This window comes from Brachyhypopomus gauderio, chromosome 7 (genome assembly GCF_052324685.1).
Source record: "Brachyhypopomus gauderio isolate BG-103 chromosome 7, BGAUD_0.2, whole genome shotgun sequence".
Lineage (NCBI taxonomy): Eukaryota > Metazoa > Chordata > Actinopteri > Gymnotiformes > Hypopomidae > Brachyhypopomus > Brachyhypopomus gauderio.
Genome location: NC_135217.1, coordinates 12957727 through 12981025, shown reverse-complemented (window position 1 = coordinate 12981025; position 23299 = coordinate 12957727). Strand labels below are relative to the sequence as shown.

The following is a 23299-nucleotide window of genomic DNA, read 5'->3' as shown; positions in this document are numbered from 1 at the left end:
CACAGCGTGAAATAATATAGAGAAGGGTGGACACGAGTGAAATAATATAGAGAAGGGTGGACACGAGTGCCGGCTCGGAAGAGCAAGACGTTTGACACTCGTCACATGTATTAGCGAGAGGGAAACGCGCACAGCGACCCAGAACGAACAAACAAAACAACACGGGAGACTCAACGCGCAAGAGAATAGAAAGCAAAACCGTGAGGGCACGGAGTAAATAGAAACAAAAAACAACGAGCAAAATACAACGCGGGAAAAATAACAGTTAACCGCAGTGAGACGGGAGGAAGAAACAAATAACAACAGTAACTAAAAAGCAACGCGAAAACGAAACCAAGGACGCCGCAGCAAAATAAAACCCTTCCCAAAAATAAAGGCAAAACGGATAGGAAGAAATGTAGGATTGGGAAAACTTGAGATGAGTCAGGAAGCGACGCATAAGATACTCGAATAAGTAAAGAGAAAGCATAACAGAGAGAGGTGGCAAGACACCTTCAAACGATAAGCAATCACAGAGAAAGCAGAGACTGGCTGTGTACGGTTACGCCGGTTTAAGCCTGCTTTATACCTCCGGACACGGACGAATTTCGTCCGTCCGTATCAAACGTAGCCTCCGTAGGGGGCCACTGTACCTCTTTCCGGTTCCAACGTTGTTATGATTTTTTAAAATACATCCTCTAGAGCAGGGGTTCTCAACTGGTCTCAGCCCGGGACCCACTTTTTCTCATTGTCATCAAGTCGCGACCCAGTTTTATACAGTACAAATGTTATAACAAATTAAAAGGGTAAACAATTGGTGGTTACCATGGCAACAAGATGGTTCTCATGCTGGGCTACATACTAAAAATCACTCAAGGAGCCAGTAGGTCCTAAAAGGAAAAAATCAGGCGCCAATAACTTTTTCTAGGTGCCATAATATAAACTAATAAGCACTCACATCAGGTCAGCTGTTATTTAGGATCTCTGTCGTCCAACATGACTGATGTTTTCTCTTCCTTGTAACTGTGGTTAAGTTGGTTTCATGTTCGCATATTCGGAATTAGACATGTTTTAAATGTACTACTATTACCATCTACAAATGACCTTAACATGGACAAAAGTGGTGGTCGTAAAGGCCCCGGAGCACTGCACACTCTTTTTTTCTGCAAAGATTTAAATAATTTTTAAACGATTCTTCATAAGATAAAAACAAGTTGTATAAATATTAAGTGCACATTTTGTCAAATGTTTAAATAGCTTTTAAAATGTCCATCATAAGAGCATAAAACAAGTTATAGTTAAGTGCATCCTAATCAACAACCTTGTTTTGTGGAATTATGATGGCCCATTTAAAAGCTATTGAAATATTTGACAAAAACTGACCACCACACATTGGTGCAAGGTATAAATAGCCATCTTTTAGTTGTAGGTTGTTATTAAAGATTAACTTTATGTAATCCAACTTCTTTGGTGGTCTTAGATGGACCGTTTAAAAGCTATTGAAATTATTGCAAAAAACAGAGTGCGCAGTGCTCTGGGGCCTTTACGACCTCCACTTGCTTCCGTGTTAAGGTCATTTGTAGACGACGGTGCAGCGGTGACAGGAGTATATTTAAAATAACATGTTTTAAAATACATATATTCCTGATGTAAACAAAGTTGTAGATGTTTGTCTTGGGTGCCAGAAATAAGAATTTGCATATTTTGGTACTTTTAACTTAAAGGTATTGAAGAAAGAATTCCGAATATGCGAACGTGAAACGAACATTACCAAGTTTCATAGTATGTATATGAGTGACTTTTGATCCCATTAAAATGAACTTAAAACTATGTACAGTTATAAAGGAGTGTGTCCTCTTATGGTCCGACAGAAATGTAGACTGTGTGAAAAAATCCAATATTTTGGCTTCGTTATTTTCAACAAGCTAACGCTTAGTGCTAAAGTTTCAGCTCGGCTCCGCTGCTTTGCGAGTCACGCTGGTGATTCCCGCTTTTGTTAATGGGCAGAGCGAACATGAGAGTGGGAACTACAGCATATCGGTTAACTTTTAAAATACAACCTCAAAAGAAAATTGTGGATATTTTTCCAATGACAAAAAATCTTCACCCATAAAATATAATGCTCTTGTATCACCTGTCACCACTGGCGAGTGAAATAATTTTATTACTCATTTATGGTCGCGATTGCGACCATTTTAGTCGCAGTCTGGAGCTGTGGCATGTGCCTCTGTCTTTTTTCAAGATAAAAGACGAGTACAAAATCTGAAGAGTAGACTTTTTTTTTTTTTAACAAGCTGTCCGCGACCCACCAAGAACGTGTCCGCGACCCACTTTTGGGTCGCGACCCACCAGTTGAGAATCACTGCTCTAGAGGGCAGTATAGTCAAATTTCCGGCACCGGCGCACCAGCAATCTCCTCCCAGCTGTTTTGCATCGCTGTTTATCGCGATGACCTCGTACCGTAGCAGAATGTAGCCTCTAACCAACTCGCAAAGTTTCTCTTCTAACTCGAGCGCCATTTTTAAAAGTCCAGTACTCTTCTTCATTGATTTTCCCGAATTGGTGTACTTCCGATGCTTCTGACTCTCTACTGCCCCCTGATTTCCGGTGTATATTGCTCCGTTACTACGGATTCGTAAGCGCTCTGGCAACGGACCCACTGACGGATGAAACGACCTCTGGAACCGGACGAAAGGGTCCGTATCCGTAATTACCGTAGGGTGTGAATGGGCCTTTAGTCTGGGACTGAGTCTGGTGCCCCTAGCCACGGCTGGGGGAACAGCATCCGAGCCAGCCCTGACAGCTTGTAAAATGAAGCTCAAGAATTTTGGTAAAAACAAAAAGCATTTTATTTTACCAAAGCACATTATATTTGTTAATTAAATGTGAGACACTTTATTTTCTGTATTTGTCATTCTGTCTTGCAAAGCAGACTGTAGTAGATCATGCAGATTTTATAGACTTAAGCAGAAATTTTTATAAATCAAATTGTTTTTTGAATCGAAAATCGTTTTGAATTGAAAATCGATTTTGAATTGAATTGTGGCCCCCAAAATCGGAATCGAAACTGGCCAGCCCAGTCACCAGACATGAACATCATTGAGTATGTTTGGGGTAGGATGAAAGAGGAAGCTTGGAAGACAAAACCAAAGAATTTTGATGAACTCTGGGAGGCATGTAAGACTGCATTCTTTGCTATTCCTGATGACTTCATCAATAAATTGTATGAATCATTGCCGAACCGCATGGATGCGGTCATTCAAGCTCGTGGAAGTCACACAAAATATTAGTATGGCTCTAATAGCACCACAATGTCATTCACCAGTGTTATGAAGCATATATTTGTATATGAAGTGAATTATTTGTTTGATTTTCACCTTACTTTCTGTGGGCGACAAAACTTTTGTCTTGCCAAAATCTGACCTTTCTGTGTTCATTAAATGATCAATATTTCTGCAGTAAAGCAAATTTATTTTCGTAAATTAAATCTCATTTGGGAGGGTTTCAGGTTTCATATGAGTCATTTCTAAAACCAATCGATGAATTTAAAGTCAGGTTATAAGCTTTTGTTTCCACAACATGGATAAGCGACAGAACTTATGTCAGGGACTGCAAATGCATATAATAAATATCCAGCATCGTTATTTCCTGTTCTGTTCAGTAATTATAGTCTTAGCTTTCAAAGAGGAGATGATAGCATCTCCTGTGGGAGAATTCTTCATGCAAAGGGAAATTTGAAAGTATAATCAAGATTCTTTTTTTAATCTACAATTAATGATTTAATGGTCAGTATTATCCAAACAGTTCAAATACTGCATGTCTGTAAAAACAACAGTTTCAAAAAACTGAAAAAACCCAGTTTCAAATGAAGTGTACACAGACACGTTCAGGTTTGTTATGGACAATAAGGATTGGGAAAGAATTTTATATGACAGGCTCTACCAGTCATCAGTATGCTGTCAAACCAGATAGCAAAGTACACTATCTGATCATAAAAGAACATATATAATTCCAGACGTTTGTTATTTTCTGCATTTAAAATGCTGTTTGAAGTCTTACAAAATGCTGAGAATACAGACACAATTATAGCCAACAAAAAGCATTGAGGAGAGAATCACAAGGAACTCTCACAAAACGCACTTTCCCTTTCTGTCTGTCTTCCTATCTGCCTGTCTGTCTGCTCCTGGCGGTTTTGTTCTCTTTTCTGTAGATATTTGTTTCCGCTCTCTGTGTGTCGGCAGCTGTTTGAAGAGGAGGAGCAGCGGTGGGAAGCGTTGAGTGCAGGTGTCTCAGAAGGATTTTCAGGGCAGCAGGGCATGGACATGCACATGGACACACACACACCCACAACACTGTGTAACAGTTGTCTTGTGCTTATAACCCCTACTTAGCATACAGGCTGCAGTTCCCTCACATTTCATTCATTCATTCATTCATTCATTCATTCATTCATTCATTCACTAGAAGTAACTCTGCCTTTCATATATTCTTTCCTTCATAGATGTTTGAGAATGAAGTCTGCATGTGACATGCTACAAATGGGATTGTGGTGTCCATACATGGGACTGAAGTCTAGCTAACAAAGGTATCTATGCAGGCTTGCGCATGTGTGTTGTTTAGATGTTTGTGAGGATCTACACAGATCCGGGTGACGCTGTAATAAACTGATAATACTTTCTCTGTATTGAGAGAGAGAACATTTATGACAAAATGTGCTTTGTGACCAAGTGACCAATGTTTTGGTCTTCACAACTTCACATCTCACACATATTCACACACATACTCACACACAGGCATTTGTATGTGTGAGCAGAATGTCTTCTAGGTTCACAGGGACTCTTTATGTATGTATCTCAGTTTGCCTCTCCACATGCTGTTTGAAGTGCAGGGATTAGCAGAAATCTGAGAGCTCTCATCGCTAAAGCAGAGCAGTGAATACATAGATTTACACACACAGACACACACACATGTGAATATAAATACATACATTATTTATTAGGGGAAAAGGCTAATTAGGTTTGTTGGAGTATGTAGAATATGGAATCTCTAGAGTTTATGTGTTTGCATTTTTATCCACCAAGGTAGTCCACCACTGTGGTCCTCAAGTTTGGCTGCTGTGAGTTCCTTCTGCCACCTAGTGGATAAGCATAGAAACATTCTGAATAATGCTAAAGCTGATAGACTGGTATGTTTTCATTACCTTCAAATAACTGAATCTTCATTCAAAGTCACAAAGCTTGCCAGAAGCAGAAATATATAAACACCAGGCCTTTTCACATTTACTCAAGAAAGGGTAAATAATTTCATAAATCATAAATTCAGAAATGCCAGCAGATGGCAGTGTGAGTAGCATAACATCTGGCAGCTAATTCATAATTAAATAATGACTTCTGATCATACCTTGGCATTCTGATTTTGAGCATCTTCCAAGTTCGTTCAAAAGTCCACAGATTAGTATGCCTGGGGTTGGCCCACCTCTGGTGTTGTGGTTTCTACGGCAACAGCTCCCGATGTGTTCTTTTGTTTAGCTTGTTTCATGTTTAGCTACTATGTTATCATGCATTCAGATTTTGTCTCTATGACCAATTCCTCTGACTTTGTCCCCAGATCACTCCTATAACAATGATTATTTATTTGCCCTCAATAAACATCACTCTTCTCCGCATTTGCATCCTCCCTTTTATTGCTTAGTATTAAAGAATGACCAGCCAACTAATAACGTTTTAGACAACAACATTCTTGTTGCTCCATTAGGATGAAACTCTGGCTACATCATCATCAACGCCATCAAAGTTAGCTCAATCCCAACACTGCCAAGCCAGAAAGAACTGGGACTGTAGGAATAAATGTGACTAGTCATCTTTCCAGGTAGCCCATCACAGTCCCTGCTGGATTCAACATACAATTGGAACCCAGGTGAGTGCCCAGAGTTTGCTTGTTGCTAATTCTATGTTAGGAAGACATCTAAACATCGTTACCGGGAGGCCATGAGGTATGTTAGAGAGAGCATTTCCATCTTGTGTGGGAAGGACCATGGGTCTGAGGCCTTGGCTTCTGTTCCTGCTCCTGCTGGGTCTTTTGTCTCAATCATGGTCAGGCTGGTCTAGCCTTATCTTCTGCTTTAGGAGCTACACATTATGGAGGTCTGGGTTGTCCTCCTCTGGCATCATGGTTCCCATCCATGGCATGTGTTCTATTGGTCTCGTCTAGCCATGTGCTTTCTCATTATTTTGGTTCCATGTCTCAACTTAGCCCCCCCCCCAACCACACCCTTGTTTGCTTTGTTGTCCCTCCCCTGTGTAATTATGTATTTAAGATCAGCCTTTTCCATTACTTGTCACTAGTCTGTATTTTAAGATAGATGTTTGCACATTGGTTCTACGTTACAGTGTTAGGTTCATTTGTTTTCCAAGTCCTGCTAGTTTTCTTGATTTATGTTTTTGGTCTTGTTTCATATTTTGAGTCCTGTGCTTTGGTTTCTCAGGTATTCAGGTTTTGTTTTATGCCTGACTTCAACCTTGCACCTGTATGACAATGACTATGGATTTCCCTCAATTAATGTGACTCCTCTCAGTGTTTGCATCCTATCTCTTATTGCTCTGCATTATACTGTGGTAAACATGAATCATAATAAAGAAATACTACTATATACACATAGTAAGTAGTGATTATAACCCCATATAATTAAGATTTGTGTTTTAGATATTATATCTTAAATTCACCTTGATGCATGAAAAATGTATACATATTATGTTATTATGTATATGTATATATAATTATTATATTTCTATAAACTAAAGTAGATATCATATAGACACTTTTTTATTATTCCTGTATTTAAGATGCATTTGGTTAAATCATAACATTGCACAACATAAAATAACCAAGTAACATTGGTTTTCCTCCATCTTCATCTGATTACTTATTTCTGTAAACTCTAAATAACACTCAAACCTTCATCTTAATCCTAATCCACTCATATGCATTCCTGGCACCATATGAACATCCGTAACCCTGTATAATAAACCACATTTAGATCATTGTTAAGGCACCATGGCTCACTGTAGTGGTATTGGTAGAGTTTTATGTAGACGAGTTGAAGATTCCATGGAACCCATAGGGAATGTTGACTGGTACTTCAGCTCTTCCTAGCTCCTCAAAGTTCTTAGCATCCAGAACCAAGAGGAACGTGCTCTTATCCTAAACACAGAGCAAGACAATGACGACCTTAAAAATACTATTCACGATAGTGCTAGCCAATAACTGTAGACTGTTTGTTAGGAAGTTTGCAAACGCGTAAGTGCAATTTGGGAATTTTTAAATATTCAATTTAAAGACTTTTTTCAGCATCCAACCTGAGTGGGCGTCAGCACAACAGAGAGGATGATCCCATCATCCTCCTCTTCTGCGTTAGGAGAGGGAACAAAGATCGGCTCAGAGGGATAATACCCTGGTTGACACCACACCTGTGAATGGAGCGAGAGATATACAGTTGTGATCAAATTTATTCAACCCCCACTGAAATAAAGTGTTTTGGCCAGTTTGACATTGATTTTGATCATTTCAGTCATCTTATTTACAATTATATCAAAGAGGCACTTATAAATTAGACAAACATAACATAATATTTATGATGGAATAACCACAAATGTCTTTACTGTGCTCACATCATTATCAGTTTTATTCAACCCCCTAGTGACATTATTTTTTAGTACTTAGTACAACATCCTTTTCCAGTTATGACAGCTTTCAAGCGTGAAGCATAGCTTGACACAAGTGTCTTGCAGCGACCTATGGGTATCTTAGCCCATTCTTCATGGGCAAAAGCCTCCAGTTCAGTCACATTCTTAGGCTTGCGCACTGCAACTGCCTTCTTTAGGTCCCACCAGAGGTTCTCAATTGGATTTAAGTCTGGTGATTGCGATGGCCACTCTAGAATGTTCCAGCCTTTCATGTTCAACCATGCTCTAGTGGACTTGGATGTGTGCTTCGGATCATTGTCCTGTTGGAAGGTCCAACGTCTCCCAAGCCGCAGGTTTGTGACTGACTCCATCACATTTTCCTCCAAGATCTCCTGGTACTGAAGGGAATTCATGGTACCCTGCACACGTTGAAGCTTTCCTGTACCATTAGAAGCAAAACAGCCCCAAAGCATAATTGACCCCCCGCCATGCTTCACAGTAGGCAAGGTGTTCTTTTGTTCATAAGCCTGGTTCTTCCTTCTCCAAACATAGCGCTGGTCCATTGTCCCAAACAGTTCTAATTTAGTTTCATCTGACCACAGTACACTGTTCCAAAACCTTTGTGGCTTGTCCACATGACTTTTGGCATACTGCAGTCGACTTTTCTTGTTCTTTGGAGTCAGCAAGGGGGTGCGTCTGGGCGTTCTGGCATGGAGGTCTTCGTTATGCAGTGCGCGCCTTATTGTCTGAGCTGAAACTTCAGTGCCCACATCTGACAGGTCTTTTTTCAGTTCCTTAGCAGTCACGCGGGGATTTTTCTCCACATTACGCTTCAGGTAGCGCACAGCAGTCGCGGTCAGGATCTTCTTTCTGCCACGACCAGGTAACGTTTCCACTGTGCCCTTTAACTTGAACTTGCGAATGATACTTCCGATAGTGTCTCTTGGAATATTTAACAACTTCGCAATCTTTTTATATCCATTGCCATTCTTGTGAAGAGCAATAACCTCTTCTCTTGTCTTCTGGGACCATTCTCTTGCCTTCACCATGCTTGGAAACACACCAGTAGATGTCTAGAAGGAGCTGAGTATCACAGTCCTTTTAAATCTGCCTAATTGGTGCTTATCATGCTTGATTGCTGCTCGTTGACATCCACAGATGTTTTCAATACCTGATGGAAAACACTGGAATGAACCTCTGTTCTTAGGAGTGGTAGTCGTAAAGGGGTTGAATAATTGTGTCAATGAAGAAATCACAAAAAGGCCATTTAATACTTTATGACAAAAAAATTTGATGCTATCTTAGTTGCATTTAGTTCTTTAACAAGTCCTTGTAAGATTTCATTATGAACACAATTACAAATGTGCACTGAATTCCATAAAACCCTTCGCAGCATTGGGGGTTGAATAAATTTGATCACAACTGTAGATATTGATTTCAATAGATATTGGTTCATTACATCGGCCCCTTCGGAGAACCTCAAAACCGTTCTGATCACGAGCCCACCTTGAGCTTCTTGCCCTCCAGGTCCATCTTGATTAGCGAATCCCCCACCAGGTGGCGGAAACCACATCCATAGAAGTAGCGGTACGGTCTGGTGTTGCACCTGTCATAGTGGATTTGGGGGAACTCCATGCCACCATAGTCCAACAGGTCATCGCCATGGAGATCCTCAAATGTACAGAACACCTTTGAGGGAATGTAGGATTAGAAAACAGTGAGCAAGATAAAATACCCTTTTCCAAGGGTAGCATATTGCATGTTAAAGGATAAAATATACAATAATAATTATATCCATAATCCATAATATTTATTGATAATAGAAAATACTAATAATAAATTGGGGAAGAGTATATACCAAATCTTACCAAAACCCCAGGAAACACTAAAATATTTCAAATGTACTGTATTTGTAAGGGCCCAGCTGGGCCATCTGATAGTCTTTAGCAGCTTCAGGGTAACCCATATTTAACCCGTATTTTACTCTTCAACATAGACTTGCCCTCCTGCCTACTTAAAGGTGACATATTATGAAAAATTCACTTTTCAGTGATTGTGCACATACATTTGGATATATAGAGCACTTACTAAGAAAACATGGATTTCAACAAGCATTTCGGATTTGGCTCGCCTATGTAAATTATTAGAGGCATCACACTTCTACTCACTTGAGTATCACCACTCAAGAGAACTAACTTTGTGAAGGTGTGCCATTTTGGTCGAGTGCATGTAGACATTAGAACGCCACCAATTATTCATACAGGTGTTTGTACAGGCATTCTTTGTGGCCATGAAACCAAGATTAACCTAATAAGAAAACAGTTAGCCTCCCTGGGGGCTGTTCTAGAGTTTAAGTGTAGCATCAACACCTCATGTTTGTTGAGGCAGACTGCAGTTGCAGAGCTGTTGGACCGGGTATTGAGGTTCTGGCCCTGTGGTGTCTTGCTCGTGATGTTGAGAGGCAGGACAAAGCGGCGAGGGAAATTGCTGCTCATGCTGTTGTACACCTGAAAAGACACAACAAACCAAACACCTGGAATTTAACTATATGAAAAGAATAAATTAGTGGATGGTCATTATCACAGCACTCCAGTTATCAAGCAGGCCATAAAGATGGCACTCTACAAATCAAAGAAATTTCCATTGAGTGTTTGTTGTGCTTTGTATGAGAGTTGTGAGTCAAAGAATTGGTATATTTAGCAATGTAAATCTAATCAAAATCGTCCTGAGAGTAACAAACATGGTGTGAGAGGTGCAAAGAAGAATGCACGAGAGGGAAGAGGAGACATTAGTAACCTTGTCTAGGTCCTCTCCAGACTTGCGCAGGTTCTGTATGGAGTAGTTGTTGATGGCTTGGCCATCATCTGAGCAGCACATGTCCACAATGAGGAAATCGTCTTGCTCAAAGGCATTGATCTGGTGGAAGGTGGCCAGGGCCCTGGTGTGATACTTCACTGGACTCACCTATTGCAGAGCAAGGGCAGTAGCAGGTTCAAATTACACCTTTGAATCAGTTACCACTTTGAGAGTTGTGAGAGTTATGGTGTGTCACTAGGCAGACAGTTCATATGAAAAACAGGGAAAAACACAAATAAACCATGATATGCAAAGCCTCAGACATTTCATACATGTATTGGATTTTTTTTGTTTTTTATCACAACCTAAATGTTGAGCTCAGCTGTTCCACCATGGCCCTACCCCAGTTCTCTAACCATATACCCTGCTATATGAAACAAGCATTATCACCTTGCCCGTGTGCTTGTCCACAAGGTGGAACAAGGTCTCCTGGTTGGGGTCCCAGTAGATGCCATCACTTATGTTTTTCCCCCGCATCTTACACGTCATTATCTTAAACAGGTCCATCTTTACAGACTGCTCAATGAAAACCACGTAGTTCTTGGACATGGCTGAGGGACACAAAGACGTTAAAACCAGGGATGTCCATATCTGGTCCTGGTGATCAACCACACTGCAGTTCTTAGATTCAACCATAATCAACCATAAGAAGATAGCAGAGGACTAACTTGATAGATTACGGTTGGAACTAAACCTTGCAGTAGATCACCAGGAACAGACTTGGGCACCTCTGCATTAGACAATCAAAAGGTTCCATCACTCAGTGAATGGTCTAATGTCTAAATGGTCTAAATTTAAACTGCAAAATTGATTAATTTACCAATGAAATGTGGATGCTCATACAAGCAGAGTAACAATTGTGGGTTTTCTAGCCATACATACTTTAGAAAAATGTTGGTCTGACCAATGCTTTGTTGGTACTTCAGAATTATGTGTCTATATGAAGGTGAATGTGAGTAGCTGGTGTAACTTGGGTACCAAAGCTGTGGTAGTAGGAGGGCCTGTTCTTGTGAACAGGGGTGATGGAGCACAGCAGCTTGGCCCCATGGAGCGTGTCACTGGGGCTGTCCTGCCCTGGAGGGACACGGATGATGTTGTAGGAGGTGCCTGCCAAACACACAGTCTATTTAATCTTCTTTACCCAAAGTGGGAATACAAACCTATAGTGCTTGCTTGGATAGTATGTGTATGACAGTATGTATATGCATGACTGGCAATGTGCGTGTGTATGCATCTGACCTTTCCTGTCATATGAATTGCCCATATTGTAGACTGTGCCATCTGGGTCAACATGGGGGTGGGCAGTTGCGCCATTAACCGCAACAAAGTTGCTCCAGTTCACCTTTAATGAGCAGTTTAGTGGAGAGATATTGCTGGTTTATTCAGTAAGACATAGGTGTCAAACTCAAGGCCCGCGGGCCATATCCGGCCCGTAATACAATTATATCCGGCCCGCGAGATCATTTTACATTGATCTATTATTATTGTTATTAATGGCTCGGGGATATGAAGCTACACAGAGAACTACACATCCCATAATGCAACAGAACAGCTGGCTTGCCGAATGATACATTCATGATACTGGGAACATTTCAGTCCCAGGGACTCAGGGACATAATTCAAGTCAAATGTCTGTAGTCTGCAACACTATTGTACCTTCAAGACTAGCCCTTAACAAAGACAAAAAGAACAGCTGAGTATATTGTGGCATCATGTTCATAGGCTACAGTTGGTAATTCGGGGGTGGGGCATTCATGTTGCCCAAAATGCTCCTGGTTTCCAACTCAGTCTCTGTTATGGTGATTTCTGGCTGGGTTTGAATCTGTGTGTTTTCACTGCATTTTTAAAGCATTTTCCTCGCCCTCCTGATGCTGTTGTTCTGTTTAAAAGAGCTGTTTTCATGGTCGGTTCAATAAACGGCTAAAATGAGCAATTTCCCTGCCTCTAGCTTCTTCACTTCGCCACTTTTGTTTATTGACATTTCCGGTAAACCCGTGTGTTTTATTTGTGAAGCTAATGTGGCTGTAGTTAAGGAATTTAATCTAAGACGACACTTTGAGGAAAATGTCAGGGCAAGCTGAAAAACCTGAATGCAGTCCAGAAGCTACAGAGAGCAGAGAGTTAAAGAAGTTCGGCCCACAACCTAAAGTGTGCTTTGAGTTTTGGCCCCCGGTGTAATTGAGTTTGACACCCCTCCAGTAAGAAGTCAAAATGGTAAGAACTAAATGAATGAAAGGTCGATTTACATTTTTTAACATACCTTCTCTTTTGTTTGCAGAGTCTCTAGGTCTACTTTGTGCATGAAGTTAGTCTCTGTGCTGACATAGTAGTCACCCTTGTATTTAACAAAGTTGACATTAGCATTGTCTGTGGGCTCTGTGAGAAGATGAAGAGAGGGCAATAAGCATATCTGTGCTTTGGGGCCTTGTACACTGTACCATGTGGATAACTCAGCTGGTAAAACAAGGCAATAGGTAAAAACACAGCTTCGCATATATAAAAGGACGTGCACTAAGGCACAGATGAAAATGTTCCAGTCATGAAATACATAAAGCTGCTCTCAAAAACAGCAGTTGCCAAATGTGGTAGGTATAACTGGTCTCTAATGCAGCCTATTTAAACTGCTTTCTAAGGTAATATGGTTGATATATCTTGTCAATGCAAGAGTTCCCCTATAATCTAGTAAAGTAATAATTAAATCTCAATAAGAACAAAAATGTAGACTCAAGAATAAGTTTAAGAAAATTGCTGGTCCTCAATGTTTACTGCAGGTGAGCTATGGCGTACATATGATGCACTCTCTGAGAGAGGGGCTCAGGAGACTTCAGTTTTTATACACTTTTCAATAGTGATAATCTTCCTGCCTATTTGTTTTTAATATTGACCATATTCCACCCTTGCATCCAAATCATACATCATTCAATACCAATGCCTGTTTGGTACCGTTATATACATTAGAAAAAAATGACCTGAGATAAGTTTGTTTTCCTGTATCATCCTGTTCCTCGTGAAGAAATTATGTTCCTTGCATAGAGGCCTTCAGAGACCTTTACACAAACAATTGCACAAGGATACAAAATCTTTAATTCTTCAATATTTTAATTCACTGTTTAGACCCTGAACATGCTTGACAATAATCTTTTCATTACCTCGGTAACCTCTAGGACACTAAATAAATAACCTAAGCATCACAAAATGATGCATATTGAAGGCACAGAAAAAGCAGAGGGGACCGATTCTCAGAGGCAAATATGGAAAAACGTTGCCTTCACCCATGGTCTCTACATGTGAGGCTTATGTAAGGCATCTGGCATCTTTAACCCTCCCTGAAATAGCTACCTTGGTCTGCACATGGACGGCATGTGCCATGTTCTTTTTGTAAGAAGCATATGTATCACTCGCATTACAAAATTATGTCAAATATGCTTAAGGATACTTAAAAACACATTTCTGGTTACAGCTGGGGTCTTGTCTCATACCTGCTTAGCTTCTAGACAGGGCTTCTCTGGTCCGAATAAAAAAGGCTGCTGTACGAGGGGGGTTTGTATGTTGTGCTTCTTCTTTTCTCTTTTTCTGGGTCAGTAATGTGTAAAGGGCCTTTGTTATGGCTGGAGAGTCCTCCCACTCCCTCTATTCCACATGGTTCTTCTCCAATCACTTGTTTATGTAACATTATGTAATCTGTTTTCCTTGTAACGTGTTTGTCTCACCATGGTTTAATCAGAAAATTAATTATGTGAATTAATTTTTCTAACAATTTCATAACTGAGAATTTTATAGAACAATCTTAAAATATATTTCATAATTGAAAATTTCCCCCCTCCACAGATTTTTATTGTTATAGCCTACATTTTTCTTTCATTTAGTTTGGTTCAGTTTTATAGGAAAAATACATTGTAAAATTAAATGTTAACATCATTCCCTTTTTAACTGTGGGTTGTACACTGTAACAATGTAAAATGTATTTATTATATGTAAAAAAAATTAAATATGTAAAATATAAATATAAAATATATTCTAAAATATATGTAAATGTATGTAAAAATATATATATAAACAAACTCTAAAACATATCTGGAACATCTCTTTATGAACATCAAAACAACAAAATATCTTCAAATTTCTTCAATGCTTAGCAAAAAATATCAGGGCATTTGATTTTTGTCAAGACATTTTTTGAGAATTGCCTGCTTACTTCCATTTAAATCCCCTAGCTAATTTACTGTAATCCCCTAGCTAATTTAGTATGTAATTGTATGTATCTGTCTATGGTTACTTGTGTTTAACTATTGTTTAAGTGAGCCTGTTTTAATCAAAACACTAGGTAATGACATTGATTCCTATAGTTTTGTAGTAGTCTGGTTCAAGGGTGTCTTGAATTCTGGCCTATCTGTGCTATTATCTAGGATGAATTCTGTGAACAGATGCAAAGTCGCTCTGAATAAGAGTGCTAAATGTAAATGCATAAATGCAACTATCAGCATGGTAAATAGAATGAATTAGTCAAGGAGTCTGATCATCCTTGCAAAAAGGCATGTTTAATTAGCACGTCTTGGTCACCATACTCACTCGTCATCTCAAAGCGGGACAGGAAACGCTGGAAGAGGTTCTTGCAAGGATCGGGAAGTGCCAGAGTGCCAAACTCGGATGACACAATACGATTCATTTCACTGTTACTGTTGTAGGAGTCACTGCGTAGGAATCGGCTACTGTAGGTCACATGACCATTTGTGATTTGAAAGCGGTGCATTAGCGCCATCCCATCGAACCAGTGATTGAAGCTGAGAGAGAGAGAGAGAGAGAGAGAGAGAGAGAGAGAGAGAGAGAGAGAGAGAGAATAAAAAATTGATTAGGTAAATTTAACCAATGAAACTTCTGATTTTCACTGAAGGAACTGTCCTATAGCGTCCATGCCTTTGTCAGTGTTCTGAAGAAGATGCTGAGTTAGACAAAGAAAGTCAACTTCAGGTTGTATTGACTCATGCTTCATCTGTAGTTTGACACAGAGATGTTCAAAAGTAGCAAATTACAAGTCCAAGTCAAGCCACGAGTCTTTAGGTTGGAGTCCAAGTGACGAGTCTTTTGCCTAGAGTCTAAGTCAAGTCTCAGTCAATACCAGGATAAGCTTAGGGATTATTACCTTGTTAGCTCCTATTGTTGACTGTGCCCCATTATCTGCCACTTCCATGTATTACGTATTTTCTGTCTGGTCTGTTATCGTCAATACTGTTGACAATAAAAAAGGAAGCTTCCATCTTAAGTTAAGTTTCCATATGCATATAAGCTGCCATGGGGGCAGTCATGGTCCTGTGGTAGGGAACCGGTCTTGTGACCGGAGGGTCGTGGGTTCGATTCCCAGGCCTGAGGCCATGACTGATGTGCCCTTTAGCAAGGCACCTAACCCCAACTGCTCCCCGGGCGCCAGGCGAGGGCTGCCCACCGCTCTGGGCATGTGTGCACCACAGCCCCCTAGTGAACAATTAATACAATGTTGTAATAGGTCACAAGAAAAGGGGTTGCATCCCAAATCTCCAAAACAAAAGTAGGCAATAATGGCAAAATGAACACAAAGAAAGTACTTTTTTCTATAACCCACACACAGCGCCTAGATAACAGATTGACTCTTATTGTTCACGAGTTTTGGACAACTCCAAGTCGAGAGAGTCATTAGGCACGACTCTCACTTGAGTGATCATCTCTGGTTTAACAGAAATGATACAGAACACAATACTGAGAGAGACAGGTGCATGATTCATTCTGTCTTAAGAGAGGCCATTGCCCTGCAGAAGTGAGCCATCAGTAGACAGCAGTAGGAAGGACTATGAGATCCACTATAGGTTGAGGCATTTACCAGTTCAGCCACTAGCAGGGTTCCTTCTCCACCTACATGCTCTCCATTGTACCGACTGGCTACACCCAAATAATATAATGGATTGTGGAAGACTGACAGTGCAGAGTGCAGGTGTCAAGTGGTTGAAGAGGCATCTCCAGGGTTTTGTAGTGCAAAATAAAATATATTTCTAAAATAGATATGGAGCATACAAGCAAAGTATTTACCGGTCTGGTGGTCAGTCGGCCAAGTCACAAGCAACTCTTGTGTGACTCTTATAGCTTAAAGTCTTTAGCAATCATTGGTACAATGCAAGGTCTGTTAGCCAGAAGCTCTCTCCTTACAGAGACATGACAAGACCCAACACCACCTGCTGTACTCATCTGGGTGCCTTCACACAACAACGCTAACAACACCCCTCTGGACCTAGAATTTTAAAGATCTTCTCTGGACATGTCTAATGTATACACACACACACAAACACCATCACCCATGGGTACTGATATGACATTACCATACATTTACAGTTTCAAGTCAATAACATGCAGACTTTTATTCTTCACAAGTTCCTCTCCTGGGAAATGTATAGTACCACCCAACCTCCTAAAGGTGAGTGAGTGTACCAGCTGGTGTATCTCTTTTCTTGGACTGGACTGGTAAGTGCAAATCTCCATATTCACCTTATTTAGTCATAGGGGTTCTCATGTACATGTCCTTGGTAATGGGACTGTCAGATCTTGCATGAGTGGCCTTTGTCATGAGTCGGTTGACAAGCTGAGCTAAGCCATAGGTCCCTTATCTGTGAATACTGAACGTTTCTGGGGTAGTTCCCAAAGGATTTTGGGAAACACCTTTGTTGGCAGAAAGGGAATAGGATTGCAGTGGACTACTCTTTATCAATAGTCTTTGTAGATGGAACAAGGAGGTCCTGATTGCTGTTTGTGGATTGGCTTAAGATGAACGTGCAGTCTGACTCCTGTTTGGAGGATCTTCAAAGTGTGGGTGTGGTAGTCAATAGCCTATGACTGCCTTTGACTGTTTTCTTGATGAGAAGTACTAGGTCATGCAAGATGCTCAGGCAGTAAAGATCACCTCTCCAGAGCTAGTCACTCACCAAGCCAATGCAACTGGGCCAATCCACAGACCCATGGCACAGGGGACCATCCAGCATCACACCATTCTGACTACACTCTCCATCAGGACACCACTCACAGAAACTCTCTCTTACTCCTTCACTTCATTTCATATCCCTTACACTAAGTATGCCATGGATATGCACGCACAATCCATTAATCACTACGAACAAACCTGACATCGATCAGTAGTACCCGTATTGCTTCTCACACTCAGTAGTCAGACTACCCATTCAAACTACCAATGTAGACCTCCTCAGTAACATTATTCCACCCAGAGGTGTGATCTATCCCCTAACAATAAAGAATAAAAAGATTCTTGTTTGATTTTAAAATTCTTCTTTTGACCTACAAAGTGCTACATTGTCTTGTTCTCCAATATCTGATTGGAACTTGTTGCATACTATAACCTACCCTGCTGCTGTGCTCTCAAAATGTAGGGTTTCTCTTAGTTTTGAAAATGAACAAGACTACAGGCGGAGGCAGTGCTTTCTTTCTTTAGTTATGGAACTCAGTTATGGTCTTCCAGCTTCAATATGAGATTCAGACACAGTTCCAATCTTTAGATCTAGACTTAAGACTCACCGATTTAATCAAGGCTTCAGTTAATGTACTACATATGAATGTGTAGAGCTCAGGGGGCCCCTGTCATTGAGTCTTCTAGTAATCTGCGATGATGACGCTGTCATCCAGCTACGTCATGCATTCAGTCTAGTTTGTGACGATTTAGGTGGAAAGCAATGGCTCAATGAGCCTTTATGACTGTGGTCACCTCCAGGACCCTCCATTTAGTTATGCTATTATATATAAGCCTGCTGGAGCCACATGCTAATCACTGGCACATGTACTATATATACACAAATGTTTCATTCACCAATTACATATCTAACCTGTATTTTACATGTTTCTCCGAAAACAATCCATTAAGGCACATAGAAACTGCCCTGGCGTGTTAATTGGTCTTCCATCTGTTCGTTATACGCTCAATTTCCTTTTTTCAGACACTTATTGCTACTTGTCCCAACATATTTGGGATTTGTTGACATTGTGAAATTTTGAATCCACATATTTTTCCTTTAAAATGTTACATTTACACAGATTAAACTTTTGATCTGTCATTTATGTTCTATCACAAATAAAATATTGACATTTGCCATCTCCACATCATTGCATTTAGTTTTTATTCACAATTTGTTTAGTGTCCCAACTTTTTTGGAATCTGGTTTGTAGATATAGAACTATGAATATGGACTACTACTCTTTGGGCCACCCAATGGAGGATGGGTTCCCCTTTGAGTCTTTGTCCTCCCAAGGTCTCTTCCTGTTCCCAGCCTAGGGAGTTCTTCCTTGCCAATGTCGCACTGGCTTGCTCATTAGGGATCTGGACCCATGCATTGTAAGGATGCTTTGTGGCAACATATGTTGTGAAAAGAGCTATATAAATAAAATTGACTGACTAGAACAATTTGTACTGCAGGAGACATGTGAAGTTCATATATCTTCATTGCTGTTCTTGGGATACCACATCGGAAATAATGGGACTTATATGGAGGAGGACTAGATCATAGCAGTCACCATGTGGCCAACTTTTGCCAGCATTTTATTTGCTCCTTGAGTATGATTGCTCAACCCCTCACCGACTTGCTGCACAGCAACAACAGATACTGGGTGGCAGTGCCTGATTTGACACTGCCACCCAGTTCAGGCCCTTTCAGGCTTCGAAAGTGTGTTCACCTCTGTGCTTATTCTCCAATACCATGGGTGCCGTGCTATCCCAGTGCTTTGGCCAGTCCCAGAAAGCTCCATCCAGTAGAATTCTCACAAACTCTCTCCCACCAATGGCATTTATGGGACTGGGGATAAAAATTAATTAAGAACTGTGTAGGTTCCTGAGATTCTTTAGCCACAAACACCTGCTGCCAGTATCACCCATGGGCTAAACCTGCAGAGAATTCAGTTACTTGTCCACTGGTCTCACTAGAGGGGGGAGCTAAGCCCTTGGAATTGGCTTGTTTCTGTGTCTCCCCTTTTACCAGGCCTTCCTTCAGGATTCTCACCTCCAGTGGTGATCACCTCAAGTGGTGATCTTCAGTTCTTTTCTGGGACTGAATAAGATCTGCATTGCCTGATTTGTTGGGAGGGTTATGGGCGCTATGAACAGTCCCACCAATTTGCATCTTAGATCCAGATTTCCATAGTCCATCATCTCTGATGGTGTGGGACATGTCACTCCCACACATACGTCCTCCAGAATGGATACTTAATTTATGCACTGCTCACCACTGATAGGTGGTTTATTTCTATTGTATGTTTTCTCCATTATAATTCACTTTGGATAAAAGCCAAATTAATAATTAATTTAACTTGATTATCTCTGTAGTAAACTGGTTAATGGTACTTTCTGTATCGCTTTGCATCATGACTAATCAAATGTGACCAGAACCAGAACTTCTCCTAGCTCCAATCTCCTTTGCTCTGTACTCACTGTTGGTTTCCAAACTCAAACTTTCCAGGGCCGTTCCGTAACAGACTTCCCCGCACCCAGGCAGGAATGGTCCCTTTAACGGTGGTGGGGACAGGCTCCGGGTTCTCCTCCACGCTGCGCACCAATGGTTCAATGCACTGAAGGCCCCACACTTCTTTGCCACATGTGTTTTGCTTATTGATGGAAACTAATAAAAAATCAAACACCACATGATCCATTAATAGATATCACACCATTTATCTGTTTTATATACATTTATATGCAAGCACAGTAAAAAAAAAAAAAAAAAAACAATAATGGAGTTGTCAACATTTATTCTTTACCTTGGGACTCATGAAAAACTATTTATTGCATTGACGCATTAATGTAAAAAAGGATAACTCTTTTTAAGGACAACATTTATATACTGATTAACAGTACTTTCTTTTATTGATCTCAGTAGGAAAAAAATATCATTTATTGTTCTAGTAATAATGCTAGTGTTCTAGCACTATTGTTATAGTCTAGTGATTTTGACTGGCTGTAGCACCAGGCTACAGAAATGTCACAGAATGAAACAAACTTTCAAAGGTATTCATGATTCAGACAGAAAACTGCTTTAAGTGCTTCTAACCCCTATGTGCTACTAAGAAAAATGGAACAAAACATCTTTATCATTCATAGAAAAAAAGTCCAATGACCATGACAATATAACAATGATAAGTAAAAAATTAAATCAGAGTTCATTCTGATCTCTCTCTCTCTGCGGCAATAGTAACTAATCCACTAGTCACTAGTCACTAGTCCACTGTCAATAGACGTGAGCTCCTCATCATTGTGCTCATGTGCCAGCTCAACAGAAAACAGCTAATGATCTCTGGTTACCGAAGACTAAACATCGGCATGGAAACAGAGCCTCTCCTTTACACAAAAGCGCACACACATTCTACTAGTATCAGGTGACCTGTATCGGATGATCAGGAATGATAGCTAAAACTAACAAAACAATAAAACAATTCGAGCATATTTGGAGCGTGATGGATAAAGACAGGCCTGATTCTCACCTGGGCTCGGAGGTTTGGCGTGAGACATGACGCAAGGTGAGACGCTGCTGAGAGCTCGCGCAGGGCGCCAGATGAGGAGGCACGCGTGGTGAGCTGTGAAGAGGCCAAGAGAGTGTGCATGTCCGGCAAACATTGGGAACAGGCAAGGCCCTACCCTTTTCACAGCATCAGCTCTGACTGGATGGCAGACTTGTCACATTACATAAAACCATCCAGTGACAACAGGGGGAAAGGGAGAGGGAAAACAGGAGAGAGGTAGATCTTATGCAACATGGAGATCACGAATTTGGGGGGTGAGAGGGTAGGACGTTGAAAGAACACTGACAAAGTGCAAAGTTTAAGGAAACAGGGAAAGAAGGAGGATATGTGGTACATACATAACAGTTAAGCAGATCTTGCAGTGTTTCTGGAGCCCACCCCCACCCCCTGCAACTGTCAGCCCCAGAGTCAGAGGACAAATCCTCTTAACTGGAACCTATTGTGTCTATTAGAGATGTTATGAAATTATGTTCAAAGTATTCTGCTGAAGAGAGGAAGCACTAAATGTACAACTTCTCTTTGATATGAAGCCATATTCCCTAGGTACGAGAGAAAACACTGGGTCCCCCCAGAAAGTTACTGCAGAACTCCAGAATTACACAAAGGGGAGTGAACCGTAGCCAGTGTGTGCTTTGTCCAGAAAGTTTTAGCTTTCTATATTTAAAACGTTTGTTTGAATATAATGGGCTCACTTTAATAGCATGAGGTATATGTAGGTACATGGCAATATGTATATCACGTGGCTGCAATCATCAGTCAACAATAAATAAGTTGATATGAATATAAGTAATTCCCATTAATAACTAACGCACATACCTAATTTACTTAGGAATTACGGTTTTGGAGGCTGAACTTTCATTAGTTAAATCTTAAGCTATACGTACATAACGATACAGGAATGTGGGGCATTTATAGGGAATCATTTAGTCGTCAGTTAGTTATATAATTAATCAGGAATGCCTACCTTTCATGTTCGTGTGTAAAAATTTCAGAATTGAAGCTGACATATTATATGAACGTGTGTACTGCAATGGCAAAAGAAAATACCAGGTTGTTTACACTGGACTATGTACGAACAATTTGTCCTTCTTTCTAAATGCGCATGTACAGTCCACTTCCTGGTTCATTGCCTGGACGTCCAACCAGTAGGCTATACCACTTCTCTACACATCTTGGCGTAGGATTAGAGATAACCGTCTTAGAGTAGTGATCATAAACGTTACGAAAACATGCCCTATGGCACACCATTGGCAGGTCACCGGCGCTTGCAGTCTACGGAAAGCTTAAGGTTAAGTCAAACAGAGTGAGTAAGACTAGTGTCCGTATGTGATCAAAAGATAATACAAGTAGCCTACTCAGAAACAACATAAGTTGGACTAACGCAAATACGCTGACATTTAGCTGAAACGTGTTTGCTTTAGAGATAATGGGGCGTATTATTTCAGGCCAAAGCCCAAATGGATGTTGAGATCAGTAGTAAATTACATTAAAAGTATAAATATGGTTGTAGTTCATATTAGAGCGTGATTGTCCTACTCCCTGATGTAAACTCATGACTGGTACTGTTATCTTGAAGCAGGACTACTACTGTATTAACCTTAATACGTCTAGAAAATTTAGAAGATATTGTAATCTTAATCATAGGACTACACAGCAAGGACATAAATGCGTGTTTTCCTTTGTTTTATTTATATATATATATATATATATATACAGCATCTATTCTTATATGATAAAGATCCTTTATCATTGTGTAAATTTCTTAAAATTGTGAAAAAAGCGAACATTACAAAAAAGCGTAACATTAGGTGTATGCTTTTAAACTGTTCATCAAATCAAATCACAAGCATATTTTGATGGTTAGCCTAAATCAATAAAAAAAAAAACAATGTTGAAACTATAAAGATCGCTTGATGTACGGAGGCCAAGAAGTGTCGTTGCGATGCGATGAGTTACCTACGGAGCCCCGTAAGGGTCACTGGCGAAAAAAAAATTTGAAGAGCAAAATCCGTACGCACGGATTTATAAACCATACGTACGGATTACTAAACCGTACGTACGGATTACTAAACCGTACGTACGGATTACTAAACCGTATGCACGGATTACTAAACCGTACGCACGGATTTATAAACCGTACGCACGGATTACTAAACCGTACGCACGGATTTATAAAACGTGTGTACAGATTTTGCTTTCTCCGGGCCTCCGTAGCTTTCTTCCTAGTAACCCCTCCAGGGCTCCGTAGGTTT

At 40.3% G+C, this 23299-nt stretch overlaps 1 protein-coding gene across 3 annotated transcripts; it reads right to left on the bottom strand.

The window, feature by feature from the left end:
* Nucleotides 1–4949: 4949 nt before the first annotated feature.
* Nucleotides 4950–22316, bottom strand: bco2a (beta-carotene oxygenase 2a). Of its 3 annotated transcripts, XM_077011862.1 has the most exons (13): nucleotides 22012–22305; nucleotides 21009–21101; nucleotides 19966–20152; nucleotides 15087–15298; nucleotides 12778–12893; nucleotides 11757–11859; nucleotides 11496–11624; nucleotides 10908–11068; nucleotides 10458–10625; nucleotides 10031–10168; nucleotides 9168–9350; nucleotides 7335–7445; nucleotides 4950–7179 (listed from the first exon to the last, which is right to left on the bottom strand). In XM_077011862.1, exons 1-13 carry the CDS (start codon nucleotides 22052–22054, stop codon nucleotides 7063–7065), a joined length of 1761 nt encoding a protein of 586 aa, XP_076867977.1. In that variant the 5' UTR covers nucleotides 22055–22305; the 3' UTR covers nucleotides 4950–7062. The 3 variants fall into 3 exon arrangements, with proteins under 3 accessions (XP_076867977.1, XP_076867979.1, XP_076867978.1); XM_077011863.1 differs by lacking the exons at nucleotides 4950–7179; nucleotides 7335–7445 and adding an exon at nucleotides 8632–8832 and having other exon boundaries at nucleotides 22012–22316; XM_077011864.1 differs by lacking the exons at nucleotides 11757–11859; nucleotides 12778–12893 and having other exon boundaries at nucleotides 22012–22306.
* Nucleotides 22317–23299: the final 983 nt, after the last annotated feature.

What these genes read in the sequence shown, in the direction of transcription:
- bco2a (XM_077011862.1), bottom strand. Translation starts at nt 22,054, where the DNA reads ATGTCAGCTTCAATTCTGAAATTTTTACACACGAACATGAAAG. An exon ending in TCTGCCTCAACAAACATGAG is followed by an intron (nt 9,351 to 10,030) that starts GTGTTGATGCTA and finishes ATTCCCTCAAAG; the next exon opens with GTGTTCTGTACATTTGAGGA. An exon ending in TTGTGCTGACGCCCACTCAG is followed by an intron (nt 7,180 to 7,334) that starts GTTGGATGCTGA and finishes CTCTGTGTTTAG; the next exon opens with GATAAGAGCACGTTCCTCTT.